Source organism: Podarcis liolepis (genome assembly GCF_965112155.1).
Source record: "Podarcis liolepis genome assembly, chromosome: 6".
Lineage (NCBI taxonomy): Eukaryota > Metazoa > Chordata > Lepidosauria > Squamata > Lacertidae > Podarcis > Podarcis liolepis.
Window position 1 is genome coordinate 56783820 of NC_139559.1, and position 19748 is coordinate 56803567.

The 19748-nt window shown below is 48.0% G+C and overlaps 2 protein-coding genes across 5 annotated transcripts in view; one reads left to right on the forward strand and one right to left on the reverse strand.

Moving 5' to 3' along the window:
• The window catches only part of SLC1A7 (solute carrier family 1 member 7), a 40572-nt gene extending 38353 nt beyond the window's left edge, over positions 1-2219 (reverse strand). The window contains exon 1 of one of the 2 annotated variants that reach the window (XM_083510108.1): positions 142-2219. The gene's annotated coding sequence lies outside the window, so the exon portion shown is untranslated. The remainder of the gene's footprint in view (positions 1-141) is intronic. The other variant, XM_083510109.1, reaches the window with a different exon arrangement.
• CPT2 (carnitine palmitoyltransferase 2) lies at positions 1950-19606 on the forward strand (the record flags this gene model as incomplete). Of its 3 annotated transcripts, none has more annotated exons than XM_083510093.1 (6): positions 1950-2125; positions 9641-9721; positions 11563-11669; positions 15553-16857; positions 18026-18793; positions 19294-19606. In XM_083510093.1, the coding sequence occupies 5 exons, from the start codon at positions 1950-1952 to the stop codon at positions 18355-18357; spliced, it is 2001 nt and encodes a 666-aa protein (XP_083366219.1). In that variant the 3' UTR covers positions 18358-18793; positions 19294-19606. The 3 variants fall into 3 exon arrangements, with proteins under 3 accessions (XP_083366219.1, XP_083366220.1, XP_083366221.1); XM_083510094.1 differs by having other exon boundaries at positions 1986-2125; positions 12928-16857; XM_083510095.1 differs by lacking the exons at positions 1950-2125; positions 9641-9721; positions 11563-11669; positions 19294-19606 and adding an exon at positions 14510-15203 and having other exon boundaries at positions 18026-18546.
• Between the last annotated feature and the right edge of the window lie 142 nt (positions 19607-19748).

A 19748-nucleotide genomic window follows, 5' to 3' on the forward strand; every position in this document is an offset into this window, starting at 1 on the left:
CAGTTCTTAACAAGCACACTGTCTAGTCCTGACCAAGCTGATTCAATATCTGGTGAATGCCTTATTGCATCCTGAAAGCAGTGGTAGTGCGACCACTCTATAAGGGCACATTCTCAATTTATGTAGCAACTACAGTGGTACCTCAGGCTACAGACACTTCAGGTTACAGACTCCACTAACCCAGGAATAGTACTTTGGGTTAAGAACTTTGCTTCAGGATGAGAACAGAAATGGCACGGCGGCAGCGGGAGGCCCCATTAGCTAAAGTGGTACCTCAGGTTAAGAACAGTTTCAGGTTATGAACGGACCTCCAGAACGAATTAAGTTCTTAACCCAAGGTACCACTGTACCAGCCAGTTGCTAATATCCCCTTTTCGGAAGGGGCTCAAGAGGGACGTGGTGACTTTGTTCCAGACGTTCTTGGCGGAAGCAATTGCCTAGACCAGCCTTTCCCAAGCTTGGGTTCCTAGATGTTGTTGGACTACATCTCCTGGCAGCCTCAGCAGCATGGCCAATAGTCAGGGATTATGGTAACTGTAGTCCAGCAACTTCTGCACCTTTGCCAATTTGGGTTCAGGCTGGTGTTTGGGACTGAAGCAGCCTTGCTTGCCCTGACCAATGGATTGTTATTGTGAGAGGGACAGGGGAATGTTATTTTTTTGGTATCCTCGGATGCGAGTTGATGTGGTTCCCCTCCTACTTGCAGGGCCCCTTGCAGGGAGCGCAGGCCCTGGGTGTCCCAAAAATCACTATGGAGTATATGATGTATATGCACATGTTGATGCACTGCCGCTATTGCAGGGTGATTAAACATGGGAAAAGCTTCCTGTCCTTCTTGCACCACAGCACAAAAACATGCATAATTTTTTTGCCCTTCCTCCTCGCCTCACTCTCACTTCAGATGCTCCAAGTAGTTTGGTTGCGTAAAATGACAATTTTTAATGTGGTTGTGGTTATTGTAACAAAATGATTTTTTTCCCCGGGATGTGTGTGCTGATACAGCCCCTTATCAAGGGCGCAAAGGACCCTCGATATGCCTCTGCACATGTTTAAACATGTCACACAAGATCAATGCTTTTCAGCAGGTAAGATGCTTGTGCATCACGTAGGTTTCCAAATGGTGGGGAGAGCCTACAGATAAGCACATAAGAACAGCCTGCGGCGTCAGGCCAAGGGCGGGAAGCGGACTAGCGACCACCACGGATCAGAAAGGGGGGTGTCGCCGCCAAGCATTGCAAGGCTCGGTGGGCGCCTTGACGGTCGTCTGTGGATGTAGCCGGATGACGAAGGGGCCGCCGCTAGCGGAGCGCTCCTCGGAACTCTGTGGCTGCCGTCGAGCTTTTCTTATTAGCAGGAGCAGCCAGCGAGAACGGTGCTCCCGGAAGCCTCCTGGATGCCAGCCTCGAAACTCTGGAAACGGGGTAGCAAGCTGCCGGCAGCGGCCCTTGCCGCGGAGCGCGCGGAAACCTGCTCAGCAGCTTCTTCCCTGCCCCGCTGATTTACGGGGCGCTGAGTGAAGCGCGCCTGAGGAGCAGAGCAAGCCCCGGGCAGGGCGCAGCGCTGATAAGCCTGGTGGCCGCCTCCCAGCTGAATAAGCAGCGGCGTCCCCTTGCGGGAGGGAGGCCACTGCTGAGAGCTGCTCCCCGCCGCTTCTCGGCAGCACGAAGCGCCCAAAGCTTCTGCAGTTTCAGGAACTGGGAAGCTGAATGCAGGAAAAAGGGTCTCGCGTTTGCCATGACGCTGGGTAGGCTGAGTGTCCCGGACCACCAAGCGGTCCCTAGTGCCAGCCCTTTCCTCCTCCGAGGCTGCAGCCTATAGCTGCCGTGCTCTTGCTTCCTCCTCCCAGGGAGGCCTGAGCTGACTCCTCCTAGAGGCGGCGCAAGAGTTGGCTGCGGCGTGGAGGGAGGAGGAGCTGGCGGCGGCCGCACCGGGAAAGTGACGAGCTCAGCATGGCGACGGCGGCGCTGCTCTTCTCTCCTTGGCCCCGCTTCTGCGGGGCGTCTGCCGCCCTGCTCCCGCCTGCCCTGGCCGGGCCGCGGAGAAACTACAGCCAGGACGGCTCCGTCTCCCAGTATTTGCACCGCAGCCTCGTGCCCACCATGCATTATCAGAAGAGCCTTCCCCGGTAAGGTGGCGCTTCCGCGGCGGGAGGAGGAGGAGGAGAGGGCTGGGCTTGGCCTGAGGCGCCCCCGCTGCCGGCCAGGTTTCTTGGCAAGGGCGCCTCTAGAGCCAGTTTGGTTCCTGGCTCCGCCTCCTTCCTTCTGAGCAGGGCGGTGCTTTTCGGTGTTCAGCCGTGCGAAGATGGGAAGCGGAGCGCGGGTCTCCGGAGCATGTGCAGGGGGCAGAGTGGCTAGTGTCGGGTTAGACTAGAGTCTGGGAGAGGCCAGAGTTCAAATGACCGCCCGCCACCCCCAACCTCGGCCGCGAAGCTCGGTGGGTGACCTTGAGCTAGTCACTCTCAGTCTAACCTCCCTCCCTCGCAGGGTTGTTGTGAAAATAAAATGGAGAGGAGGAGGAGAACAACCATGTGCACCGCCTTGAGCTCCTTGGAGTAAAGATGGGATATAAATATAATAAATCAATACATGCAGGGCTTTACAGGGAGACGGGAGGCAAGGCACCTTGTAATTAAGCTGGGCGTTGAAGCATTTCTAATTAGATGTTGCCAAATCCAGGACACAAGAGACCTTTATTAAGAACCCTATTAGGTAAAAAAGAGAGTGCTGTAGGATCCCAGTTCTCCATCACGGTGAAGTGGGAGATGGAAACACTGCATTTTTGACAATCTCCCTTCAATGCGAGTCTTAAAAGGTACAGGTGTGTTTTCACATCTGGACCTTTCAGCTGTAGCCCAAGGAATACAGTTTGCCTACCCTCTGAGAGGATGTCACAAGCAGATCAGCGAGGGGGAGGGGGACATTACCTACTGGATGTTGGACTCTTATCATCCCTGCTATCTGACCATGCTTTCTGAGGCTGATGGGAGTTGTAGTCCAATAGCATCTGGAGGGCACAGGTATCCCACAGGTTTTTTTTAATAACTCAGACAGCCACCCACTGGAGGGCTTCCTCTTTGCCTGAAAACTCCAGGTGTCTCTCCCCCTGCCCTCATAGCGCATCTAAACAAGATTGTGCCCTTTTACTCAGTGTTCAATCAGTCAGGAAGCACTATCACCCCTGGGTTACATTCATTAACTTGACATAGATAAGATCCCATGGATTGACTCACAAAATTACATTGCATGGATAGAAATGGTACAATGTTTCAGTGAGTACAGCAGCAAAAGGATTTGCTATGTTAATGTGATCTGGAGAACGTTTCCTTATGTTAGTTCCTACCCCTTTCAAAAGCAAATTAGTTCTGGAAGAGGGCACAGTTCCATTGCCAGAGAGAAAGAGGAGAAGTATATGTAATGCAGCTGGTAATGAAAAGCCTTCTGCCTTCATTTAGGCTGAGATAAAGGTACAGTATGTAGGTGAAAGGTCAGTGCTAAAAGCAGGGCATGATTTTCATGATTGCCATCTATATTTAAATTTACACAAATATATTAGTTTCCTCATGCTTCTTTGCCTACTTTATGTGTTATGTAGTGTAGTTTCACCCTGGGCCAACAGGGGGATACTGTATATAGTTTTCACTCAGGTCTGTAGATAGTTTTCACTCAGGTCCGCGCCAGTTATTTTAGGCGGGAAATCTGGGCTGTTGTGGTTACAATGTTGACAGCCGGCTGCCTATAAATACAGGCCGGCTGAGCTGTTCGCAGTCAGTTCTATTCCAGCTTACCATAATAAAGAGCTACTTGAAGAAATCGCTGTGCCGACTGCTATGTCAACCCACGACTTAACACTGGCGACGAGGATGGGATGGATGGACATCAGAGCACAGCCAGATGCGGCCAGCCTCTGAACTGAGCTGAATCACTGAGCTGAATCACAGAGCGAAATCACTGAGCGAAATCACTGGGCAGAACCAATTCAGAGCTGACTGTTCTGGCTAGAGCACTGTGTTCCATCCATCGCCCTTCACGCCGGCATCAGAATCATGGCTTCACTTGTGCCTCTACCGCCGTTTGCGCCAGCCTCTGAATCATGGGACTCCTACCTCGCTCGGTTCGACTGCTACCTCCAAGCCAACGAGCTGACAGCAGTATCAAAGGATCGGAAGCGGGGCCTATTCCTCAGCCTCTGTGGGCCTGAGGTGTTTGAGACGGCCCGAGCGTTGGTTGCGCCTGAAGCAGTCCAGGCAACACCATGGGACACGATCCAAGAGAAGCTCCGCAACCACTACGCACCAAAGCCGTCCAAGATTGCTGCCCGCCATGCGTTCTACCACCGGAACCAGGCAGAGGGGGAGTCAATCAACAACTACACCACCGCCCTGCGACAGGCTGCAATGCACTGTGAGTTCCGAGACTTAGACGATGCCCTAATGGATCGAATCGTCTGCGGGGTCCGGGACATCCATCTGCAACGGCGTCTCCTAGCCAAGCCAGACCTCACGCTACAGAAAGCCATTGAGGAGGCTGTGGCCTCAGAAGCTGATGATCCCAGGAGATCCGCAAGTCCAGCAGCCCGCGTCTTGCTAGGGAGCCAGTTCCGGTGCATCATGAAGAGGCCAGCAGTGAGGAGGCATCCTCCAGTGAAGACGATGACGTGCACCAGACAAAGCGGGAGCGCAGGAAGTTCCAACAGAAGTCCAAGGGCCAACCGGAATGTGCTGGCTGCGGAGGCAACCATTCCCGTGCCAAGTGTCGATTCAGAGACGCCATCTGTAGGAAGTGTTCCAGAAGGGGCCACATCGCTAAGGTCTGCCGATCGGCTCCGTCTGACACCCCCCCTTCATCGACTCGCAAGTCCAAGTCTTCACTCCAGTCTGCCAAGGAAAGTTGTTTCGCTCTCACCAACTGCCGCTGCCCGTCTGGAACCACGATTGGCCAAACCGACTCGCCTACGCGACGCAAGCTGAACGTCACGGTGCTCATTGAAGGAGCTCCATGTGACATGGAGATCGACACCGGGTCTGCCCTGTCCATCGTGTCATGGAGCACCATCAAAAGACTGGTACCCAGAGTATCCAAAAGGCAACTCGACTCTCACCGCGTACACCTGAGAGACTACCAGGGAAACGACATTCCCGTGGTAGGCGTTGGCCGGTTCCGGATCGCCTTCAAGGATTTTTCGGGCCTGCTCCGGTTGGTGGTGGTCGAAGGTCAGCGGCCAAGCCTCCTAGGGCTAGACTGGTTTGATGCCCTCGGCCTGGAAGTCACCGGCATCAACTGCATCTCTAACGCAGAGACTGAGGGTCTGGTCAAAGACTTTGCCGAGGTTTTTGACGGCACCTTGGGCCAATATACAGGTACGCCCATCTCCTTTAGCCTTGATCCACAAGTCGCCCCCATCAAGCTAAAGCCACGCCGGGTTCCCTTTGCTCTCAAGGCTAAGGTGGACGAACAACTGGACAAACTGATCGCCCAAGGAGTTTTGGAGCCGGTTGACCACGCAAAGTGGGAAACCCCCATCGTCACGCCTGTCAAGCCAGATGGGTCGGTGAGAATCTGCGCTGACTACAAGTGCACGATCAACAAGGCACTTCAGCAGCACGCTTATCCGGTTCCTGTTGTCCAACACCTGCTGCATTCCCTGGGTGAGGGTAAGGTCTTCGCTAAGCTGGACCTTGCCCAAGCCTATCAACAACTGCCAGTCGATGATGCCACTGCTGAAGCCCAGACGATCGTCACCCACCGGGGGGCATTCTGTTGCCGCCGGTTGCAGTTCGGGGTGAGTGTGGCTCCTGGCATCTTCCAAAGCCTTATGGAGCGTCTCCTGCAAGGGCTTCCGGGCGTGGTACCATATTTTGATGATGTCTTGGTGTCTGCAGACTCACACCAGCAGCTGTTCGAGCGCCTCCGTGCCGTGCTGACCAGGTTCCAGGAGGCCGGGCTCAAGGTAAAGAGGGAGAAGTGCCAGATTGCCGTTCCACAGGTAGAGTTCCTGGGCTATCTTATCGATGCCTCCGGTCTTCATCCAACCACATCCAAGATCCGCGCTATCCAGCAGGCCCCCACTCCAAAGAACAAAACGGAGTTGCAGGCATTCCTGGGGCTGCTGAACTTTTATAACATGTTCCTGCCCCACAAAGCCACAGTGGCTGAGCCTCTTCACCGACTCCTTAGCACTAAGACGCCTTGGGCCTGGGGTCATCGGGAGACGGCGGCCTTCAACGCGGTCAAGGCTCTCCTTTCTTCAGACAGTGTGCTGGTACAGTACAGTGAATCCAGGCCGCTGGTCCTTGCCTGCGACGCCTCACCTTTTGGCATCGGTGCTGTCCTTAATCACCGTTTTCCAGATGGAAGAGAAGCACCGCTCGCCTACTTTTCCAGGACACTATCTCCGACGGAACGGAATTACAGCCAGCTCGACAAGGAGGCATTGGCACTTGTGGCTGGAGTGAAGAGGTTTCATGAATACCTCTATGGCAGGACTTTTGACCTCATCACTGACCACAAGCCACTCCTGGGCCTCCTCGCCGGTGATCGTCCAACTCCACCGGTCCTCTCACCACGCATGCTGCGATGGACTGTTTTCCTGGCTGCCTACCACTACCGGCTCATCCATCGCCCGGGGAAATCGATGGGCCATGCCGACGCCCTCAGCCGTTGCCCTCTTCCAGCATTTGTGGAAGACCCGGCTCCAGCTTCATCGCTCCTTCTGATTGAGGATCTTCCGGCAGCGCCTGTATCGGCTGCCACTGTGGCCTCCGCATCTGCCCAGGATCGCACCATCAGCCGGGTGCTCAACTGGGTGTGGAGGGGGTGGCCACAAGGGCCCTTTGCATCGGAGTTCCAGCCCTTCGCAACCAGACAACATGAACTCTCAGCTCATCGCGGCTGTCTGCTGTGGGGAGACCGCGTCGTGATTCCCCAGGGACTCCGTCAGCGCGTCCTGGAGGCTCTGCACGTTGGCCACCCGGGAATTGTCAAAATGAAGGCGTTGGCTCAGTGTTACGTCTGGTGGCCTAATATGGACGATGCCATCACTGCCTGGGTGTCCGCCTGTCAAGCGTGCCAGGAGTCGAGGCCTGCACCACCGGCAGCTAAGGGACACACCTGGGAGACGCCAAAGACACCCTGGTCGAGGGTGCACATCGATCTGGCTGGCCCTTTTCACGACCGGACCTTTATGGTAGTGGTGGACGCCTATTCCAAATGGCTGGAGGTCGCCCTGATGCCCTCCACCACTACCGAAGCTGTCATCCGGGTGCTGCGAGGCCTGTTTGCAACGCATGGGTGTCCTGATGTCCTTGTCTCTGACAACGGACCGCAGTTCACGTCAGGCACGTTTGAGCGGTATCTTTTGGGACTGGGCATCCGCCATGCCCTAACGGCACCCTTTCATCCATCCAGCAACGGGCAAGCGGAAAGAATGGTGCGCTCGACAAAAGAGGCACTGGCGCGCCTGGACCGGGGAGACTGGCATGAGCGGGTCGCCGAATACTTGTTCGTGCAACACATCACCCCTCATGCGGCCACAGGGAGGAGTCCTGCTGAACTGCTTATGGGCCGCCGCCTCAGGTCACCGCTCGACCGGCTACACCCAGACTTTGCCGTGGCTGAACCCCCAGGCTGTGCCAACGCACCACGGTCATTTGTCCCAGGAAACCAGGTCTTTGCCCGGAACTATGTGGGGGACATCCCTTGGGTGCCAGCCACAGTAGTGGGAGTCACTGGACCTCGCTCGTACCAGGTGGCACTCGAAGACGGACGCTTGTGGCGACGGCACATAGACCAGCTTAGGCGCAGGGTTGGGGACTTGGACACTACCGAGGTGCCCCCAACTGCGCTTGCGGCTCCAGAAGAGACACGTACAGATGGCGAGGCCCCACCTACACCTCCCTCGCAAACTGCCAGCGTGGAGCCGAACCAAGCCGTTCCAGAACAGACTCAGACCACTCCACTTGCGGAGGCTCCACTCACAGCAGCGGATCCAGGGGAGTTGGTTCCAACGCCACCTAGGGTCGCACCACAGCCTCAGCGAGAACTGTGTGGCCCTCCGGACTTGGCTACCAGTCCCCGGCGGTCTGGCAGAGTTTCCAAGCGCCCAACTCATTTAAAGGACTATGTTGTTGGACAGGTATCACTGTTGGTCTAAGTATGGGAAATGTAACCGATATGCTTTTGTGCCTAATTGAACCATTACGCGTAGTACTGTATATAAGGAAACCATTACGATTGTAACTAACGCCTTATCTCGGTGGGGAGGGGTGTTATGTAGTGTAGTTTCACCCTGGGCCAACAGGGGGATACTGTATATAGTTTTCACTCAGGTCTGTAGATAGTTTTCACTCAGGTCCGCGCCAGTTATTTTAGGCGGGAAATCTGGGCTGTTGTGGTTACAATGTTGACAGCCGGCTGCCTATAAATACAGGCCGGCTGAGCTGCTCGCAGTCAGTTCTATTCCAGCTTACCATAATAAAGAGCTACTTGAAGAAATCGCTGTGCCGACTGCTATGTCAACCCACGACTTAACATTATGAGTACCAGGCGAAAACATATGGAAAAGTTTGGAGAAAATGAAATTGTTTCAGCTTGTTTGCTTTGTGTATTGTTTGCTTTGATGTACTTCTAAATAAACATATTTAGGATCACACTGTAAAGATAATAGTTATATTCTTAGTGTGCCTAAGTACCAGAGAAATTCAGTGGAACCTACTTTTCTTTGGATTGTGACTAATATGTTTTAGAAGTATTTTTGTCATATAGCAGTTCCTTATAAGCAGGTAAACTTCCAAGTTACAAAAATTGGTAAAAGATCTGGTGCCCCTTAAATATTAACATAAATGTAGAACCTGCAGCAAAATATTGCAGTGCTCCTGTTCAGAGTTCAGCTTTTCCAGGATAGTCCATTCCATCTCCTCCCTGAGAATGGTTAGTTTTTTGTGGCTGTTTTTTGAGCTGTAGATTCAGGTAGGTAGCCGTGTTGGTCTGACACAGTCGAAATAAAAATAAAAAATTGTCCAGTAGCACCTTATAGACCAAGTTTGTTCTGGTATAAGCTTTCGTGTGTATGCACACTTCTTTTGAGCTGTTGTTTTTGATTCCCCCTCCCGCTTAGGTTTTTCCTGCTGAAGGTTTTTTTCGGGGGAGGGGACTTTAGCAATCCTTGGGTTTCCCCAAGGCTTTGTTGAAGGTATGTTATTGGTTTGGCTACGTGAATATTGTCACTTGAAAAACAAGTTTGCTATTTGTATATACTAGGATACTGTGTATTGTACCATGAACTTTAATACAAGGTAATGAAAATTCTCTGTAGCTTTCAGAACCTTCTTTTATTTACTCTTCTAACTTCAGAGCAGCTAATTGGGATTTCAATGATAGCTATGGGAGCTGTCATCCAAAATGTCTGGAAGGTACCAGGCAAAGCCTGATCTAAACAGAAATGGGGTCAGTGTACAAAAGGTTAATGTGTAGTTAGTAAGGGATTATTTTAGACTGAGGTCTTTTCATACCAGCAATTAACTTATAATAAATTGCTAGGGAAAACTACTTATTACACAGAACAGTATTATTCTTGCCTTTTCCTTTGGAATGTTTCACATGGTGTGGCCTTATATTGTTTTGCTTCTCTTCTCCTGCCTTATTAGTTTGCCTATTCCAAAACTTGAAGACACAATCAGAAGATACCTAAATGCTCAAAAGCCTCTTTTAGATGATGCCCAATTCAGGTAAGAAAAAAGAAGAAACCAAAGACAGTATATATATCAACAGTAGCAATGTTGAAGGATTATGCACCTCTGTAGGGAGGGAGTTACACAGTTTGGGGGCCACCACGGAAAGGACCTTGTCTCTCAGGCCCACCAGTAGCATCAGCCTGGCAGGTGGGCATATGAGCAGAGCTTCTGAGGCAAATCTTAATACAGTCGTACCTTGGATCCCGAACGCCTTGCAAGTCAAACGTTTTGGCTCTCAAATGCCACAGACCCAGAAGTGAGTGTTCCGGTTTGCAAACATTCTTTGGAACCCGAATGTCTGACGCAGCTTCTGATTGGCTACAGGAACTTCCTGCAGCCAATCAGAATCTGTGCCTTGGTTTCCAAAAGTTTTGGAAGTCGAACGGACTTCTGGAATGGATTCCGTTTGACTTCCATGGTATCACTGTATTCTAGGAGACTTGTATTGGTCTTTTAGAGGACATGGGCTCAAGCCACTGGTGGCTTTAAAGGTCAAAATCAACACTTTGAATTGGATTCAGAAACACAACCTGCAGCCAGTACGATTGGTACAGAATAGGAGTTGCATTCTGTGATTACTGTGCACCATCTAGCAACCAAGCAGCAGCATTCTGCACCAGTTGAAGTTTCTCAACTTAAAGGCAGCAGTCTGCCCACAGTTGTCCGTCCTAGATGTGAATAGTGTGTCGATTACTGAGGCAAGGTCTGATCTCTCTAGGTAGGGCAATAGCTTGCATTCTCAGTAGGAAAAGGCGCTCCTAACCATAGATGTAACCTGTGCTTCCACAGACAGTGCCAAGTCCAGGAGAACCGCCAAACAACAAATGTAGTTGTTCAGGAGAGTTCGATCTTGTCTCTTTAGCCAGATAATTCGGCTTCCGCACCCAGAGCACAGGTGTCTTGCCTAGATACAGTTTTAACTAATTGCCCTCATCCAGTGAAAACTGTTTCCAGGTACCTGTTAAGGTTTCACAGGCTCCTTGGGATTAACAGCTGAAAGAGAGAGGTAGAGCTAGCTGTCATCCACATATTGGTGACACTCAACCTCTAGGTGAGTTCTCCCAGCACTTTCATATAGGTGTAAACCAGCCTGGGGGACAGAATAGAACCTTGATGCCAAAGGCCAAGGGGCACAACTTTCTGGGACTGATCCTCCATGAGGGACTGGCACCAACACAATAGTGTGCCCCCCGTGCCAACCTAGCAAGATGGCCCAGAAGGATACCATGACTGATAGTAGTGAATGCAACAGAGAGATTCAAGAGGATAAATAGAATTGCACTCCCCTCGTCCAGTTCCCAGCATACACCACCCAGCAGGAAAACCAAGGCTGCTTCTGTCCTGAATCTGGGCTGAAAACTGGACTGAAGTAGTTTTTAAAAAAATCAGTATTCTCCCAAGATTGCTTAGGCTCACACCTGAGTGGCAGGTGTGAGCCTAGAACATCAAACCCTCCATGAAATATTAACCATTTCTAAAATGCAAGTCTTCAAACTGTAGACTTCAGTTTATCCATATCACACCAGGTTGCCTGAGGTGACAGGTATCTATGATAACATAGTAGCACAGTGCACCAGTCCAAACTAGTTCTTGTATCCTCACACATCCAGCATAGTGATTACAGAACCTTCTTCCAGTGTAGATCCAGAATGGATCAACTTCAGCCTTTGAATTAACAACAACCTTTCCTCATTCTTAGCCAGGAGCATTTGCAACATCAAGGGTGGGGAAGGAAGGAGTCATACCAGTCCAGCCACACGGGGTGCTTTTCCTCTTGACTCTCAGAAAGGCATCACAATTTTACTTAATTTCTCTCTCACTCTCTCTTTTTAAAGGAAAACTGAACAACTTGCTGTCAATTTTAGGGATGGAATTGGTAGAGAATTACATGAGCAGTTGGTTGCACAAGACAAGCAAAATAAGCACACTAGTTATATTTCAGGTAAGGAAGTAATTGTGAAACCTGCTTTGCATTCTTGGCATCTGTTCCTCAAACTGCTTGCTTGAGAACAGACTAGAATTTGGCATGTTAGAGGGCGCACTCTGACCATTAACTCTTGCTGCAGCTTGCTTGCTTACTTGCATGCGTCTTTTGAATGCTCAACTTTTGATTCTCTGTGGCATGTCTAAATTGATGTCATTAAAGTTCATTCACACCTGCAAGTCACCCGGATGCTTTAGCCAGCTAAGTGATAAACAGGCATGTTTAGCATTAACCTTAGTTATCATTAACCTTAATTTCAGGTTAATGAAGCTGGATACTCTCTGATTTGAAATGCTCTTGACAATGTTACAATCAGTACTCCAAAACAACTGACTTATCTTTTCCCCTGAAATAGCAAGATGTCATGGAAACATCTTCACTTGGCAAGTAATGTTGACCCAGACATATTCTTTAAAGTACAGACAACCAGAATCAATGTATCAACAACATAAAAGGTGCATGGTCCCTTGATCACAGCACCATTTAGGCACTTATGGTTCTGAAGACTTCATTCTTCAGTGTCTTGTTTCTTGGTTTACAAAGTCTAATATGGACTTCTAATCCCATAAGAATATGATGTCTCGGACAAAAACGTCATTTTATGCAGAGAGAGGGAGAAGTGGTTGCATAGGCAGATTCCTGGAGCTGTGTTGATGGCTCCAGCGTTGGAACTTGAGGTCATGGCTAATTGCTAGGTCACTGTGCATGCTGAGGGCCTCAGGTTTAATCCCTGGCATCTCTAGTTAAAGGATTTCAGGTAGTACATAGGCACCACCTCTGCCTGTGACGTTGGAGAGATGCTGCTAATTGGAACAGACAGTAGTGAACTAGATGGGTCAGTGGTCTGACTTGGTATAAGACAAGCTCTTGTATCTCATCTCTTGCCTTGGAAAGTGGCGATGAAGGAAATGGGAAGGAAAGCTTACTGCTACAATAAAATATCCTAAGTTGTATCCAGTGTAGTACTAAGTGAATGTTCCATCAGTGCAAGGATCTCTGCTTGTGCAATGGAACAGTCTTCCCCTTTGTGCCCCTTAAATTTGTTCTAGGGGTTCCCCAAACCTCTGGAGCAGATTTGGTGAGGGTGCAGTGTGGGTGGATGGGATAAATTAGTTGAATGCCCCCTGTGTAATTCTTAAACAGAAAGCACAATGAAGGGAAATAGTTGCTGCAGTGATCCAATGAGTGACTCAAACCACATGTAAATCTATTTCAGGATGTCGAAGCAAGTACCACCTTTGGAGAATCCAGCCTAGTCAATATTATAAAATTGCTTGCCTTTGAGAGGGCAGGCAGGATGACAGAGAGAGAACAGCATTTATTTTATCAAAGAACAAGAAAGATGAAAGATGCAGACAGCAAGACCAGAGAATAAAGAAAAGGAGACGGCAAATTTAATAGGACAAAAATGATTGAGAGAGAGACAGAGGCAGAGGAAAGAAAGCAAGAGGATGTCTATAGTGTTTAGGTTAGTGATTTTTATTAATTTAGCCCCCAAAGGCGTGTTGTTGTTGTAGCTTATAAGGATGTTGGTGGAGAGCAGAAGTGTTTATGTACAGAGCAAACCTGGTATCTGTAAATTCCACCCATATTCTCCACTATTGTAATTTCTCATCAAATTAGCTCACTGACTACTGAGTAGTAGCAATGCCTGACACCCAAGATACTCTGCACTGCACATAAATGAATGTGAAATTAGTGAGTGTGAACTGTAATACTTTCTTTTCCTTTTTTGATACTCAATAACGTTAAAATGATGTTGAAGGTGAGCCAAAGGGCGATGTCCACGCTATAGCCATGGATTTAAAGGGTCTTCTTCTTTTTCTTTGGCGATCACTCGTACCCAAGTAAGATTGTCTTCCATAAACACGGTTTTAACAATGAGTTCGTAAGTGACTGTGGAGGCCAATTCTGGACCCACACGTCCTTCCACAGTGCGGACATTGGTTCCCGGGCGGGAGTTGAAAAGGTTCTACACTGAATATGGCTGACATTCAAATGTGGGGAGTGCGGGGAATTGACACGTTAGTTCTGCTGTTGCAGTTGTCATGTGAAAGAGGAAAGAATCCTGTTCTCTTTTTATTCATTTGATCTTACTTGGAAATGAAGTAGTGCCTGACTATTCCTGCATTGCAGGGGGTTGAACTAGAGTACCTGTGGGGTCCCTTCCAACTCGACAGTTCTATGATTCTAAGACATTCATCTATTTTTTATTTGTCTGTGATGAATAGGAGAATGAAAGGTAAGGGTCTCCTTTCCTAGTAAACAGGCAGTGACCTAGTTGATGTTGGTACAGGGATAAGTGGGCATTTGCAGATGAAAGAGCAAATCATTCAAGCCTAATGGCTGCAAACAATTCAAGCCATCACTACACAACATAGAGCTGAACTATTCTGCAGTGAAGGTGTAAGTGTTGCCCAATCCCCTGAGGACTGGAATTGGTGGGCTAAATATGTGCAATATCATCATCATCACCAAACCTTTTATTGGCATCACATACAAACATCCAAAACAAATCAATACAGAATTACCACTTCCCCAGTGGCACAAAACATTTGCTAAAAGAAAGGAGGCAGAGCAGTCTCTTGGTCTCCAGCGATATGTGCAGTATGTGCCATTGCCCTCCATCATTGCCACTCTTTTGTCATACGTATCTCATACCATGGTTGCTTGTATATAAAACATACAGCTCATTGGTTTTGTCGATACCTGTGGATGATTTTCTTAAGTACTTACTGAAGTAATTGTGTGTGTGTGTGTGTGTGTGTGTGTGCATATGCCTGTTGTATTATTACTATTTTTTAAAATAAAATGGCTGATAACACACACATATATAAACACATGAAAATTTAAAATTTAAGACCATCCACTAACGATTATGGGAAGATGTTTTCTTAATTGCCTGGAAAAGCCTGGCAGCATGGGAAAATTTTCAGCAGCCGTTTAACAGTTGAAACGGAAGGTGGCTTCTGCATCTCTGTTGGCAGAGCATTTCACAGGACTGGGTCACTTCCTTACCTAAGATTTAAATTTGGCTTGGGCTTTCTCTGGAATGCTTTATGACTGAAAGAGGGCATGCTAAACACTAACGGGAATGTTCAATTTTACATTTCCCTAGGCTTTTTGTTGTTGTATTGCTATTTAAAAACCACCCTGCTGTAAACTTTGAATGTTACTAAACTATAAAACTGAAGAATTTTCAAAGCATCAGCTTGAAAATTATTCTAATGCATTTATGTTACTGCTTGAACTGTGTCAAGTGTTGCCTTTCATCTCCCACTAAAATTTACTTTGCAGCCCCTGTATTTGTGAAGAAAAACCACAGGTTTTAAGCCAAGTGTAAAATTCAGTTACTTTAGTGGCTAGAATGAAGACAGGGATTAGACATGAAACCTTGGCTGAGGAACTGTGAATTGTTGCAGAAAAGAGGACGAGGAAGGAACAGAAAAGGTAAAGGAAGATGGTGAGGAAAGAGCAGAAGTGGATAGGCAGGTAAACAAGTAAATGTTCTTTCTCTCTTCCCCCTCCCCTTTCCCAAGAGGACACAACACAATGGTATGTCAAAGAGGAGAGCAAATTGTGAATGGATCGTAGATGCAAAATTGTAGCCCTCAAGCAATAAACATAAGGGATGCATGTTAATTTCACAAAGAAGAAATCAAAGGGTGCTATATTTTGGATTGCAGGGGCTTAGAAACTTAGCGTGTTTACCATACTTCCTGGCCCACAAATTAAAAAAAGAAGGTCCCTCTCATAAACATTTGCCCACATTTCATGTTTATGAGCCTTGTTTGTCTTGTGGTCTTTGTGTTGATCAGTTCTATCCGCCTCTCGATTTTAGGTCCTTGGTTTGACATGTACTTACGGGCACGTGAATCGGTGGTTTTGAACTTCAATCCTTTCATGGCTTTCAACTCTGACCCCAAAGCTGAATATAACGACCAGCTTGTGAGAGCGACTAACATGACAGTTTCTGCTCTGCGTTTCTTGAAGACTCTCAGGGCTGGCTTTTTAGAGCCAGAGGTTTTTCATCTCAACCCATCCAAAAGCGACACACAAGCTTTCAAAAGGTTCATTCGGTTTGTGCCCTCCTCTCTCTCGTGGTTTGGTGCCTACATGGTGAATGCCTACCCACTAGACATGTCCCAGTACTTCAGGCTTTTTAATTCCACACGGCTGCCTAAGCTCAGCAAGGATGAGCTGTTTACAGACGAAAGTAAGCGGCATTTATTAGTGCTTAGAAATGGAAACTTCTATGTGTTTGATGTTCTAGATAGAGATGGGAACATAGTGGCGCCTTCAGAAATTCAAGCACACCTAAAATACATCATTTCCGACAGCAGCCCCGTTCCAGCCTTCCCTCTTGCTTGCTTGACTAGCGAAAACAGGGATACATGGGCACGGCTGAGACAAGAGCTACTTGAGAATGGCAATCAGGAAGCTTTAACAAAGGTGGATTCCGCAATCTTCTGCCTGTGCCTCGATGACTTTCCAATTAAAGATCTCAACCACTTGTCCCATACCATGCTCCATGGTGATGGAGTCAACAGGTGGTATGACAAATCCTTCAACCTTATTTTAGCCAAAGATGGCACCGCAGCAGTTCACTTTGAGCACGCCTGGGGAGATGGTGTAGCTGTACTCAGATTCCAAAACGAAGTGTTTAAAGACAGCACCCAGTCGCCTGCGATTGCTCCTCCATCTCAGCCTGCCGCGGTTGATTCTGCCGCAGCTGTACAGAAGCTGAGCTTTAAATTGAACGATGCCTTGAAAGAAGGAATTACCAAGGCCAAACAGAATTTTGATGCCACTGTGAAAACGCTGACTCTGGAGGCCATTCAGTTTGAAAAAGGAGGCAAGGAGTTCCTAAAGAAGCGGAAGCTGAGTCCTGATGCTATAACGCAACTTGCCTTCCAGGTGGCTTTTCTACGGCAATATGGCCAAACTGTTGCCACCTATGAATCTTGCAGCACAGCAGCATTCAAACACGGTCGCACTGAAACCATCCGTCCTGCCTCAGTTCATACAAAAAAGTGTTCAGAGGCTTTAGTCAGGAATCTGCCCAAGCACAGCACCGCAGAACTGCAGCAGATGATTGCGGAGTGCTCCAAGTTCCACAACCAGCTCACAAAGGAAGCTGCTATGGGTAAGTGGCAAGGCGACTTGCGAAGCCGCCTCACTCAGTTCGTTTTTTAGCATCGGCTGCAGTCCCTCTCCCCGGTGGCTTCAGTCGAGGTAGACAATGGGTTCAGATTAATTTTCACCTTGACGCAGAGTGTCTTGCTGGACCTTTGCATCACATTCACTCACACAGCTAGCGTGTTTGCAGAGTTAAATACATTCCCTACATTTAAATAGTGTTTTGAAAAGACTTATCCAGAATCTGACTTCATTATAGGAATGTTTGAAAAATACTTATTTGCAATATGCAAAACAGCCTTTCCAGGTACATTTTAATTTTATCCTTGTGTTACTGTAGTGAGCTGGATCTAAAGGTGCTTTTCTATCCCTGAAAAGGACTTGTTTCTGTAAAGGCTCCTGTAAAGGAGGTTAGGGAGCAATTACCACCAATTCCTCCATCCCATTTCCCAGGCTATTCTGAAAGGTTCCCCCGGTCCTCTGGAGAAGATTTTCAAATGACTCCCTTGTTTTTGGTACTCCCTTGTTTGCTTGAGTTTCTACTGCAGCCTTCTCAGCCTGGTGCCCTTCAGATGTTGTTTGATTACAACGCCAATCAGCTCCCCGAGCCAGCATGACTGGTGCTCGGGGTGATGGGAGTTGTAGTCCAAAATATCTGGAGGGTACCAGGTTGGGGAAGACTTCTCTACTGCAAGGCCTTTCAGCAAAGAAAAAGGGCAACTCTGGATAGTTTGGTTGTGGTTTTAGTATTTGTTTGCACAAATGAGAAATATGTGCACATATTTTGGCACAATAGCACTTTTATTTTTTTAAACCAAACAAGAGCAGCTTGTCTATTAACTTTGTGGCTTTGGAAGTGGAGTTAAGCCAGGGGTAGGCAACCTAAGGCCCATGGGCCAGATGGGGTCTAATCGCCTTCTCAATACAGCCCATGGACAGTCCAGAAATCAGCATGTTTTTACATGAGTAGAATGTGTCCTTTTATTTAAAATGCATCTCTGGGTTATTTGTGAGGCATAGGAATTCGTTCATCCCCCCCCCCCCGCCCCCAATATAGTCCAGCCCACCACATGGTCTGAGGAATGGCTGAAAAAGGTTGCTGACCTCTGAGTTAAGCCATAAATACAGGCATTGTTCTCTGCAGTGTCATTCATTACTGCATTTTGTCTTGACAGGTCAGGGATTTGATCGACACTTGTACGGCTTGCGGTATCTGGCAGAATCCAGAGGTATCCCTCTGCCAGACTTTTACCAGGACCAAGCTTATGCCCAGATTAATCATAACATTCTCTCCACAAGCACTCTGAGCAGTCCTGCTGTGAATATGGGTGGATTTGCACCAGTGGTGCCTGATGGTTTTGGTGTCGGATATGGAGTTCATGACAACTGGATTGGATGTAATGTTTCTGCCTACCCGGCTAGGAACGTGCAAGAATTCCTCCAGTGTGTATACAAGTCACTAGAGGATATTTTCAATGTTTTGGAAGGTAAACTTGGTAGCAAGTAAGACACAACAGGGCTGGTCTTCTGAAATGAATCTTCAGTTCAGAATTTCTGTACAGCACCTATTGCTTTGTAATTCCTGGGGAGGGGTGTGTGTGAAGCTTTCCAGGGGAGAAAATCATGAAATTGATTCTGTATGCACACAGCTCATTCTAATAATAATGATTATAAAATAATTCTGCCTCTGTGAGAACATGTCTTTGCTGACAGATACCAGAACAGTCAAAGTTTCCAGGTTGCACGAGGTATGGCATAGTCTTTGTTCCTCAAAAATAATGTATGTGGACTTACAGGACGCAGACTGTTAATTTAATATATAGCTAATGCTCTTATTGTCATTCAGATGTATCAGACCAAAGCCCATTCAATTCAGCATCTAGTTGGTATTCATAGGCCAACTGACCCCAACACTGGAGATGGCACTGCAGCCGTCACTACCAGTAGCCCAGGGGTCTGCAACCCGCGGCTCCGGAGCCGATTGTGGCTCTTTTACACCTTTGCCGCGGCTCCGGGGTGGATACTAGCGAGGGGAGGAGGCGCATTGTGCGCCCCGACACTCCCCACTGTGGCAGGCGCTGTACTGGCTGTGACGTCGCATGGGGGAGGTGCGTGCGTTAGTCACGCACCGTCCCGACATCACCTTCCCGCCCGCCCGCTACATTGTAATGGGCATGTACGCTGGTCACTGCATTGAAAGGGGGCATGTACGCTGGTCACTGTTTTGAAGGGGAGTGAAGAACACACACACAAAAAGGTAACTTGTTATTTTAACGTTTATTTCTATGAGGAGGAGTAATTCTGAGGGGTCAAACAAAGAAATAATAAAAAAGTGACAAAAAAGTTATTTTTATAATGACAAGTTTTGCGGCTCCCAGTTTTTTTCTCTTCGGAAACAGGTCCAAGTGGCTCTTTTTGTCTTAAAGGTTGCAGACCCCTGCAGTAGCCATTGATACCCTTATGCTTCATGAATTTGTCTAAATCCTCTCTAAAGCTATTCACGTGAGTGCTATGGCTATATCTTAAGGTAGCAAATGTGCTATGTGAATAAGTACTTCCTTTTTGTCTGTCCTGACTCTTCCAATATCCAGCTTCATTAGATGACCCCAAATTCTAGTGTTATGTGATGGTGCGTAATTTTATACACCTCTATAATGTTGTTTACCTTTTTTCTAAACTAAAAAGCTCCTAATGTTGTCACATTTCCTAATAAGTGGGTTGTTCCAGTCCAATGATAAATATTTGTTGCCCTTTTCTGAACTTTTTCCAGCTCTACATCCTTTTTCAGGTGCACGGATGACCAGAAGTGTATTTGAAGTGTGGTTACACCGCAGATTTGTATAATGGCGTCATGTCATTGGCTGTTTTATTTTGAGTCCCTTTCCTAATGATCTCTAA